This window comes from Sphaeramia orbicularis, chromosome 20 (genome assembly GCF_902148855.1).
Source record: "Sphaeramia orbicularis chromosome 20, fSphaOr1.1, whole genome shotgun sequence".
Lineage (NCBI taxonomy): Eukaryota > Metazoa > Chordata > Actinopteri > Kurtiformes > Apogonidae > Sphaeramia > Sphaeramia orbicularis.
Window position 1 is genome coordinate 32,678,707 of NC_043976.1, and position 12,003 is coordinate 32,690,709.

A 12,003-nucleotide genomic window follows, 5' to 3' on the forward strand; every position below is an offset into this window, starting at 1 on the left:
GGTTTATAGTTCGGAATTTACGGTAATAATCCTCAATTTTAATCTGAGTTTTTATGAATATTTACATGATCGGTGAATTAAATAGAGGAAAATTCATTATTTACACTGGAAAATCGCTAAATTCAGAAGATAATAGTATAATAAATGATGATAAATTACTTAAAGGTGAAGTTTGATCAGTGACAGTCACTTTTTCTGCAGTTTTCTCTGTTTCTGATATAATAACGTTTGAATTTACTCTGAGCTTTAATGAACTTCTACATGATCAGTGAATTAAATATAGAGAAATACATGATTTACACTGAAAAAAGCTAAATAAAGAGGATAAAATTATAATAAATGGTGATAAAACACTTATGAAAAGGTTAAATATAGAGAAAAATTCATTTGGGACCTGACACTAATCTAACAGTGTCTTATATAATAGTGTGTGCGATACAAAAAGCTATAAAGATATTAATCACATAAAAAATATAAGTGTTTCTTTCTAATACCTTATTTCAATGTCTTTTGCACTGATTTATAATAATGACCATGCAAAGCAATTAGTGTCCTTAAAGATGCTTCAATAACAGACCAGAGGACCAAAAAAAAGAGCCGATTAACAAACAAAGTCATGACTCCGCTGGTAGTTTTAGGCATAGAGCAACTCCTGGTGGTGCTATTCTCACTTTAAAATAGATACTTTATTTTCTGCCCTTACCTTCATACAGCCAATCACTGAGTCCATTGAAGATGACGCCCTCCTTGCCGGTGGAGACCAGACGAATGGAGCGACTCTCGACCTTTGAGCGGAAGTAGATGTTGTTCTCAAATATGAAGATCTGAAACACAGAAATAGAATAAAAAACATAAAAAATAAAGTCAATAAAATGTCCACTGGGTGTGAATGTGATAGTGAATGTGTAAAATCGGCTTTGTGATGAACTGGAAACCTGCTCAGGATGAACCCATGAGTGTCAGATGGGATAGACCCCCCCACCACCACCACAAGCCTTCAAAAGTATGTTCACAGGTATGGGAAATGAATGAGTGACGTAATCCTTAAAGTTGGAAAACCAGGATGAGCTCTCTTGTAAACTCTGCTGCAACATGAAACTAAATTCCACACAGGTGTGTTGAGCCGCATTATGTAATAAATTCCCATTATGTAATAAAAGTTCAAAATGTAATAAAAATGCCACGTCATCTTGTAATAAAACCGCATTATGTAATAAACTGACGCATTTTGTAATAAACAACGTCAACGCATTATATAGTAAATTTTTTCATATTATGTAGTAAGTTACTACAATTTGAGAAATTTATTACAAAATGCTCTTGACACATTATTATTTAAAAAAAAAATGTAATAACATGGTTCATTACGTAATAACAATCTAAATGAATATAATTTCAGAGCCATTTAGAAGAAATTAGTCACAGGAGCTACAGGTAATGTAATCAGAATTTTAACCACACAGTTTAAAAATTAATTTAGCACATGACATTTTCCTGAAAATAAAAATGTGTCAAGTGCATTTTGTAATACATTTCTCAAATTGTAATAACTTACTACATAATGCGAAACAATTTACTACATAATGCATTGAGGTAGTTTATTACAAAATGCGTCAGTTTATTACATAATGCGGCTTTATTACTTGATGACATGACATTCTGATTACATTTTGAACTTTTATTACATAATGGGAATTTATTACAGAATGCGGCTCAACAAGGTGTCAAACATGCGGCTCGTGGGCCAAAACCGGACCGCCAAAGGATCCAGTCCGGCCCAAGAAATGAATTTGTGAAATGCAAAAATAACACGGAAGAAATAAACAATCAAGGAAGTCAAAATCATTTTAGTTCAGGTTCCACATACAGACCAGTTTAATCTAAAGTGGATCAGATCTGTAAAATACTATCATAACAACCAAATTTTTCTCTTTTTTTTGAAGTATAGAAGGTAAAATTACATGAAAATATTTACATTTAGAAACTATCCTTTAACAAAAAAATGTGAATAATCTGAAAAAATATGAACAAAGTGAAATGTCTTTACCTCCTAAGACAAAGCAATGCATTTTTGTTCTCTGTAGTGGACAGCTTTTCTCAAAAAAAAAAACAAACAAACAAACAAAAAAGTCCACTGCAAAGGACATTCCATAAATAAATAAATAAATGAAGTGTCTGAGAAAACTGTTGCATCATGCTGTCTCCAATCAACATAATTAATTAATGTAAAAATGCCCAAACTTTTACTTACTAGGTCTCAGGAGAAGTCAGTTCAGAGAAATCAGTGCATTTTTACCAATATTCTGCCTGTTACTAAATGTTTGGTGTATTTGTAGATCCACTGTGATCTGCCAGTTGTAATTTACATGTGTAAATGATAAACAGAAGCATAACATTGGTAAAATTGCACTTATAGTTCTTAAGATATTTCAGGTTGTTCATGTTATTCACATTTTTAATGAAACTTTGTAGATGGAAACATTATTATATTTAGGGATGCACCGATACCGATACCAGTATCAGGTATTGGGTCCGATACTCAATGTGTGTACTTGTACTCGTACTCATAGAAGTACTCCAATACAACAGGATCGCTACCACTTACGGCAGCGTGACATTTGCAGTTAAGTCCAGCAGGTATGCGGCGGAGGAGTAATGTCAGCAGTGTGGAGATTTTTCAAAATAAATGACGGTGATAAAAGTAATGCTGACTGCAAGTAATGTTAAAGACACAGATGGATATAGACGCAACGTTCTGTCCGTCCTCTGCATGCATTCCATCCGTTTTCCAGGTGCTCACAGACGTGTACCCAGATGGAGAATACCACCGGAAACCGTGGAGGTAGAGGATGTTTTCAAAGAGCGACTGTGTGAGTTAGAGAAAAGCTACTAACAGATTTATGACAACTACCCTCATCAATATCAACATTAGTATTCATATTGGTGTTACCTCTGTTGTCTCCATCTTTATTATTACTGACTTTCTTTTTCTTAAAAAAAAAAAATTACTTTTCTTCATGGTATTTGTCCAGTATGGTTAATTCAGAGCAGCGCCCCCTGGTGGATTGATTGACAAACGCTCATTCCAACACATTAAATGTCAGTAGCAGCACTTTGTTCCAGTCAGACTAATGACAACGACAATAAAGCACATTTACAAAAGGAACTAAGAACTGGAATGGTATAATTAAGTACTCATATCCCTACTCAGTATTGGCAAGTAATCAAATGTAAGTACCTGTGGTATCGGTGCATCCTTAATTATTAGGCCTGTAACGGTACACAAAATTTTCGGTTCGGTATGTTTTCAGTTTTCAAAGCCATGGTTCGTTTTTTTTGGTTCGGTACGGGAAGAAAGAAAACCCCTCAAAATGTCTATTAATGCATTTATGAATTTTTGAAAAATTTTCCCCCAGTTTTTCGAAAAATTTGAAAATAGAAAAACAGGAATATAATTCTGTTGCTACAAATCAAATAGAAAATAAAATAAATGATCAATATTACTAAATGTATTTTAAACATTAGTATAACACTTTTCCCTGACAGGTAGTTTTGAACAAACAATAAAAATCTAATCACAGTTCTGTCAGTTCACATTCTGCATAAAAATACCAAAAAAATTCCACATGAAGTGCAACATTAACAAGAGGACAAACTGGTATTCTGTTTAAACAAACTGAAGAGCAACTTTGACAATAAAAAATTAACCTAATTATTTATTTTAAGACAGATAACAAACTCTTTAGGGACACTTTGTGTACGTGTGCGTGTAGGGTGCAATTTGTTGGGGGGATTTTTTTTTTTTTTTTGGTCGGAGCCGGGGGGTGGGGGTGGGGGGGTCCATAACTAACATAACAAACACTGGCATGAAACGAAAGTGAAACTTTATATACTTTCAACGTCCAACTACGGGTTCTATTCCTCTGTTACACAGCGTGTGTGAGAGAGAGACAGACAGACAGACAGACAGAGCTAGTGTGTTTTAGAACTACCGTAGTTCTTAGGGGCCAAACAACGTCCGCCTTAACGTCTCTTTCCTCGTTGTTGTCTTTCACCTGAACCTGAACTGATCCAAACTGGACTGGACTGATGGTGGAGGGTCTTCAGTCTCTTCCTTCCAGGTTCACATCATATTTGTTTTTTTTTTTTTTGTTTTTTTTTTACCTTATATCAGCAGCTATTTCATATTTTGGGTCAATGTGTGCATTCTTCAATATGTCCGTGTGGAACTTGCATGGATTTAAAGTTACGCATCAAACAACGTCTTTCGTTCCTTTTTCTTTTTCTCAACACTCTGTGCCGTTTCGGTACAGCTGTGTACCGAACCGAACAGGTGTGTACCGAAACAGTTTGGTACGTGTACCGTTACAGGCCTACTAATTATAATGTAATTTTACTTTTTTCCACTGTTATTATTGTAATGGTTTTGCCCACTTGAGATCATATTGGGCTGAATGGGGCCCCTGAACTTAAATGAGTTTGACACCCCTGCTCTGGAACCTCAGATCTGTAACTGACCCTGAACTGAAGTCTGTCTGCAGAGAATTCCCAACAGGAAAAAAGCTGATTCATCATTATTAGTACTATCACCATGCACATGATGACACTTTACACAACAGGTGGGAGATTAAGGTGAGTTAAAAGTCAGGCTATCGCAGCTAAAATCATCTCCACAGTTGAAGCACACACTGACATGTTTATTCACCAACCACACACTAGAGATCAAATATAGGCAACAGCACCTTTTTATTTGACCAGATCAACGGATTTGCCAAAAAGCAAAAAAGAGCAGAAAGAATCCATTTCAATTTCTAATAAGACGATGAACCTGAGGAGCAGGTTTTGACTTTGACGCTCTCCTCTGCATTGTGTGCCCTGTTGGGAAAGGCCTGCGGGGCTTTCCAGATAACTGAAGGTCAACTCTTTCATTACAGAGCATAATAGATCATCAGCACCCACGGTGAGCGTGGAGGGGCGGGGCCGGGCGGCTCTTGAGGCTAGAATTTTAAAATGTTACAGCCTTAATGCCATGCTGAAATCAATCTCAGACTATTACAGAAAAAAGGTTCGCTCAGTATCTCAAGGATTATGGAATCTCTTGGCCTCGAGCCGGTATCACGGTATCAGTTTGTGAATTATTCTCTTATAAATATTCACTTTAAGCAGTTGAAATGATCGGAAGATGTAAAGCAAGAAATTCTGTACTCTAGCTGTCCTGCTGTTCCCGCCTGATTCCTTTATACGTTGCGGCGGATCCCTTGCCCACCACCATCTTGTGTTAGTAGTTTTTGTTTCGTGAGTTTTTGTTAAGTTACGGTTAATAATTACATCACACAGATTAATTACCTCCGCCAAGGAGGTTATGTTTTTGCCAGGGTTTGTTTGTTTGTTTGTCTGTCTGTTTGTTTGTTTGTCTGTCCGTTAGTGTGCAACATAACTCAAAAAGTTATGGACAGATTTGGATGAAATTTTCAGGGTTTGTTGGAAATGGGATAAGGAAGAAATGATTAAATTTTGGTGGTGATCGGGGGTGGGGGGGCCCACGGGGGCACTGATCAGCCTTGGCGGAGGTCTGCGCTCTCCGAGTGCTTCTAGTTTAAGTATTTTATTTAACCCTCTGGTATCCCATCCAACAAGGCCCTTACTAAGCACCAAGTGTGCCGTTTTGGCACACTTGTGGAATAATGTCAAAAAAATTTTCATACAGTTTGTTTTTAATTCTTTTACACTTTTGTCTATTTCATCAACTTGAGCTGTAAATAAAAATACCAAATACTCAATAATTGTCACATTTTTTAACCCTTTAAATGCCGTGTTTGTAATGTAAACAAACCATTTTTTTGGATGCAAAAAACACACAAAAATTTTTTTTTTTTCAATATACTACATAAAAAGTGGATCACATATTATTTGATTTTTTCAGCCTGGCATATGTCAATGATTAACTCCAACATTGGTTAATTCGCATTATTATTTTTGGTGCTAGGTCAAATGTTGAAAAATATTAGCGTCTGTCACCAAGTGTGCAAAAATGGCACACCTATAAATCAAACTATTAAATATTATGTATTGATTTATTTTTCTGCTCTAATTTGATTTTATTTTTTGTAAATCAAGGTCAGCCCTAATCATACATATCAAATAATCATTCATTTTACATTTTTTTAACCCTTTAAACGATCTCTTTTCATCATGATGTCACTATATTTTTTGATGCAAAAAACACAAAATATGTTTTGTTTTGTTTTTCAAAATACTACGTAAAAATTTGATTAAATATTATTGGATTTTTGCAGCCTGGCATATGTCGATGATTAACAGCAACATTAACGACGTTAATAAATTAATTTAGACCCTCCCCTCTCAAATGAAGCTCAGATATCAGTAAAAGCAGAATTTATGCCTAGTGGATTCAGCAGTTACAATAACATGTCACATAAAAGGGTCATAAAGGTATATGGCAGCTTCTGATTACGTGCAAACATGAAAAAAAAAAGAAAGTAGCGGGAAACAACACATACTTGGTTGAGATACTTTTAGTGGTTTGCAAAAAAGCTATTGCAAGGAACTGGGGAAAGACAGAACCACCAACAAAGGACCAACCGATCACAATTACTGAACAAATATATGCAATGGAAAAAATACCTCATAAACTGCAACTATAAGAAGCACAAATGGGCAAAAATGGAATAAACGGACTGATTACAGAACCAGGAATGGCAAAAGGACTGAATAATGTGAATGCAGTGTTTTTGGTGACTATGTGTTTATAAAATTTCAATGAAAACTTAACTGAAAAAAAAAACAAAACAAAAAAAAACATGGAATTTGACCAATGACAGTGGATGGAGACACTTGGTTTATGTTCACTTAATAAATCTCCTTTATCCCTATCAGCCCGCCCGTGGGCCTGAAAAATTATATTAATATTCATCTACTATAAAAATATAATAAATCAGGACAATTAATGTTTTTTTTCAACTTTTGTTCAAAGTTTAGACCCTAATGTTAATAAAAGTACATCAAAAGTGTATTTTAGTGCAAACTTTAATGTTCAAACATGATTTTTAATCGTTGTGGGGTGAAATACAGCATACGCTATTAAAAATCTCTGAAACAAACAATTAATTTATGCATATCATCGTCGATCCAGCCGAAAAAAAAAACAGGCGAGGATAAAAAATTCTAATTTCTCTTTTAGTTTGTTACAGTTTATTCAGGCATAGTAATAGATATAATATTTTAGACAATGGGAATAGATTCTGTGAGGTCTCTAAATGTCCATAGACACCAAGAACATCCATATGAACCTTATTATTGTGAAGTAATTCTTCATTTACTTTGGGTATGTCTGTTTAGGCATTTTTCCCCTGAAAATATGGTCAGGGTTAAACAGGTTTTAACTCTTTCGGTGCCAGACAGTTAAGGGGCTAATAAGCCTTAAAAGTGCCACAGAATTTGGCCGTTTTTCAGTATTTCGCGTCGTTTTTATAATCGAAGTCTGAATCGTCATCAGAACTCATTTTCGAGCAGATGGGACTGTTTTGACAGATCGCTGTGTTTACGATATTACTACAAAATGGCCATCTAATTTGCATATGATTTCATTCATAAATTCATTCATAAAATTTCCCAAGCAGAAAACGAAACGCGAGCTCTTCCTTGGTCAAAAACCGCTCGGTAACATCCGACCGATTGCTACTTAGATTCAAAACGCACCGGACGCAGCCGATTCATTATTGATCGTAATTTGCATAATTTATTCGGTAGCGTGACCTCAAATTCCCGTCTGGTCTCAAAAGGGGGACACAGAAAGAACGTCATCGAAATGTGAGAAAGAAATGGGGTGGATGGTTTGTTTGTCCACAAATATGGCGTGTTCTCCAAAGCCGATCTGATCGGCCCGTGGCACTTTAAAGGTTGTATTCATAAAGCCGATTTAATCGGCCCATGGCATTGAAAGAGTTAATGATATAATTTACTGATAAAGTCACTTTTTCTTGAGTTTTCTGTGTTTTTGATATAATAGCCTTTGAATTTACTCTAAGCTTTTACAAACATTGACATGATCAATGAATTAAATATAGAAGAACACATGATTTACGCAAAAAAAACAAAAAACAAACTCAAAATACAGAGGATAATATTGCGATAAATGGTGATAAATTACTTAAGAAAGGTTAAATATAGAGAAAAATTCATTTGGGAGCTGCCACTAAATTAGCATTAGCGATATAGACTTTAGAAAACTTTCCTGCATCCATTTAAAAGTCCTTCACAATCTGTCAAAATTAGTTTGTCTTGAGACGATACGAGTCGGAGGCCCGTGTGGTTTCGTGCCACTTTCAGTGCAGATGGAGTCCCTGTATAGAAGCTAATCTAGGTCGCAGCACAGAGAGAAGACCTGGCCCCGTTCTCTGAAGGAAGGTAGAACACTGCCAATGATGGCTGGGATCCACATTTATCCTGAGAATAAGTGGAGCAGATTAGACAAACTCTGGAGAGACTACTTATGTCTGCTTTGGATAAGATGCTTAATGAGGAAAAAGTTATTCTTCAACCATTAAAAAATATTTCGACTTCAAATTTTTTAAATCTTTTAATTGTATGTTCTTATTCTGGTTTTTATCCCAGATTGTTTTTATCTTTTCTGGTTTTTATTGCATCTTGTTTTTACTTATTTGATCTTACCTATTTTATTTACTTATCCATGCTGCTATACCGATAAATGGTGGAACACTGAGCACTTTTTGTCCTGTCTGTAAGCGTGATCAAGTGCCTGTCTTGCATGTTCAATGTATGTGTTGTTGTAATGCCAAGGCAATCACCTAGACTGCAAAACAAATCTACCTACGGGTATAAATAAAGTAACCTTGACCTTGACTCAATCCTTTGAAAAGGTAATTTTGGACATCACCCGTCTTCACACGGTACTAAAGGGGTGGTTTTCATAGGAAGCATTTCTGTGTAAAATAAACTAGAGGAATATAACTTTTTTTTCCTTCTACAAAATATAAATTATTTAAGGACAGACATCCAATGTCAGTTTTCCTCTACAACTGATTTATCCTCTGCATTTTGCATTTTTCAGTGAAAATCAGCATTTTCCTATATTTCATTCACTGATCACGTACAGTCACAGAAAAAAAAACAAAAAAACAAAACAGACCATCAAAAGTCAGCAAAAACAACGGCTATGCAATCCAGTGCTAACTCCTGTGTGTATCATGTGACTAAAACAGACAGAAAAGAAAACATGAAATGTCTAAAAGCACTGTTTTTGTCAGTACAATGCCATAAACATTGATGTAAGAACTGAAGTGATTGTGGTTATTATCAAGAAAACATGGAAAATGGATAGATATCAGCTCTGAAATTAAACTTTTATGAGCTATTTTTGTTGTTATCATTATATTTGTCCAAACAAATGCTCCTTTAGTTTTACCAGGCATTAAAATGAACAAGAACTTGAAGAAAACAAGGGGTGGTCTAATAATTTTTTCCGCGACTGTACAGTGTGTGTGCGTGTGTGTGTGTAAAGTATGATCTAATGCACACATGAATATTATCCCTTAAAAAAAAGTTAAAAATAATAAATGCATAAATATATAAATTGTGACATCAAACTCCAAATAATTAACCCTTTCATGCATAGTGGTCACTACAGTGGACAGCTATTCTACACCTTTTCTATCGTATTTTCATGGATTTTGTTGTTTTAGTTCCATATCACTGAACACAGTGGATGCCTATGCATCATCCCATACACTGCAATTCATACCATTACTGTAACTTTGCTGTTGTAGATAAACGTGATCTGCAATAACATGTTTGAGTGTAAAAAAAAAAAAAAAAAAGGTAATTGTGATTAGACTGTAATTAACAGTTTTTTTTAAATTTTGGGTTTGTTTTTTTTTTACATATCATCTCCATGAAGTCAGTAATAAATAGTGTTAGAGTATGTTAAAATGTTAGAAAACATCAAATTAGCAGCATTAAAAATGCTTTTATTTCATAGTTCTCACACGGTATATCAATAAATTCATATTTCTTTGCTTCTAAAATTAAATGCACGATGTCCAGGTGAGTGGAAATTTTTGTAACTCCATGAAAAATAAGTTGACAAAAAAAATTAAATCACTTTTTTTTATGCCTAAAGAGGAATAAAAACTCAGGAAAAAAAAAAAAAATCTTGATTATGGTTCTCATAATTCATGCATGAAAGGGTTAATCACTCAATCTGGAACTTAACAGCACACCAAGTCTAAGTGTTTGAGGTTATTTTTGGTGTAACTTTATTTTTTGAGTCGTAACTTTCCCCCCAAAACCATGGAAAATGGCTAAATATCACCTCTTAAATTAAACTCTTGTGAGCTACTTTTTTTTTTGTTATCAGTTTACAGGGTGAGTCAGAAAAAACACTCTTTCCATTTAAAGAAATTGTACTGCTAAAACGGAAACACTGATTTTTCTTTTGACCATACAGTCATATTGATGTGGTTATTGAGCATGTCTGGTGATGTAGTCATAGATTTATTGCATTGCATAAGAGAGAGAAGGTCCATTGTTTATTGGGCACTGAAATACCTGCCAACACAATGTATGCCACAGTGAACAAACTTGAAATTGACAACAATTACAGGAGTCGGGGCTTTGCTTTCACACTCAGGACATAGGCCTACATGACAGTGCCCGGGGAGTTTTCATCATGGCAAGACCACAGCGATTGCAGGTATTATTTCCTCATCGAGTTGTCTGTTTGGGTCAGGAGAGAGAGTGGCCACCTAGATCCCCAGACTTGACCCCCCTTGATTTTTTCTTGTGGGGGTATCTTAAAAACCGTGTGTATCAGACTGTTCCACAAACTCTTCAGGAACTCCGAAATCGCATCACGGCTGAAATCCAAGCCCTACGACGAACACGAATGGCGAGAAGAGCTGTGTTAGAGATGCGACAACGAGCACAGATTTGCATCAATCTGAATGGTAGCCAGGTTGAAGGTCGTGCCGGACGACTTCGTTGAGACAAAACATTTTGATGGCGAGTAAACATGCTGTAATGGTTGACAATTTCAGTTTCATTCACGGTGGCATAAACTGTGTTGGCAGATATTTCGGTGCACAATAAACAATGGACATTCCCTCTGTTATGCTATGCCATAAATCAATGATTCAATCGCCAGACATGCTCAATAACCACATCAATATGACTGTATAATCAAAAGAAAAATAAGCATTTCTATTTCAGTGGTACATTTTCTTTAAATGAAAAGAGCGTTTTTTCTGACTCACCCTGTATTTGTCCAAACAAATGCTCCTTTAGTTGTACCAGGCATTAAAATGAACAAGAACTTGAAGAAAACAAAGGGTGGTCTAATATTTTTTTCTGCGACTGTACAGTGTGTGTGTGTTTAAAGTATGATCTAATGCACACATGAATATTATCCCTTAAAAAAAGTTAAAAAAATAATAAATGCATAAATGAATAAATATATAAATTGTGACATCAAACTCCAAATAATTAATCACTCAATCTGGAACTTAACAGCACACCAAGTCTAAGTGTCATTGTAAATTTTGCTTCCCCACCATGTATATAGAGACAATTGATATGCTGACGTCAGCACACGCATAGACATGATGACATCAGCTGAATCGATGCCAAAATAAGCTACAATACAAGCCTGGCACCACTTGTTTATTTTTTATTTTTTCAAAGAAATTATGTTAAAAGAGTCAGACTTCTTTTGTAGAGCAGTTGAAAAATGAGTTTTCCTTTTGCATACACAGCAAAAATGTTGCAGAATAAAATGTTTGAGATATGTGCACTACATTCACATCCTGTGAAGTAACTCTTTAGTATGCACTGTTATGATTCTGAGTCATAATTTGTGTGTATCTGTATATATTTTCTGTTATTGTGTGTGTTTTTCCTTCCAGACCTGTAGGGCTGCTGCTGTGTTCGTCTTTCGTCATTTTGTTTCCCTTGCAGGAGGAAGTGGAT

The 12,003-nt window shown here is 35.2% G+C and overlaps 1 protein-coding gene across 1 annotated transcript in view; it reads right to left on the bottom strand.

Moving 5' to 3' along the window:
* Window positions 1-12,003, bottom strand: part of dpp6a (dipeptidyl-peptidase 6a) — a 395,010-nt gene that overhangs the window by 90,031 nt on the left and 292,976 nt on the right. Inside the window, exon 8 of the mRNA XM_030123482.1 lies at window positions 704-824. Coding sequence (XP_029979342.1) covers window positions 704-824 — 121 coding nt within the window. The remainder of the gene's footprint in view (window positions 1-703; window positions 825-12,003) is intronic.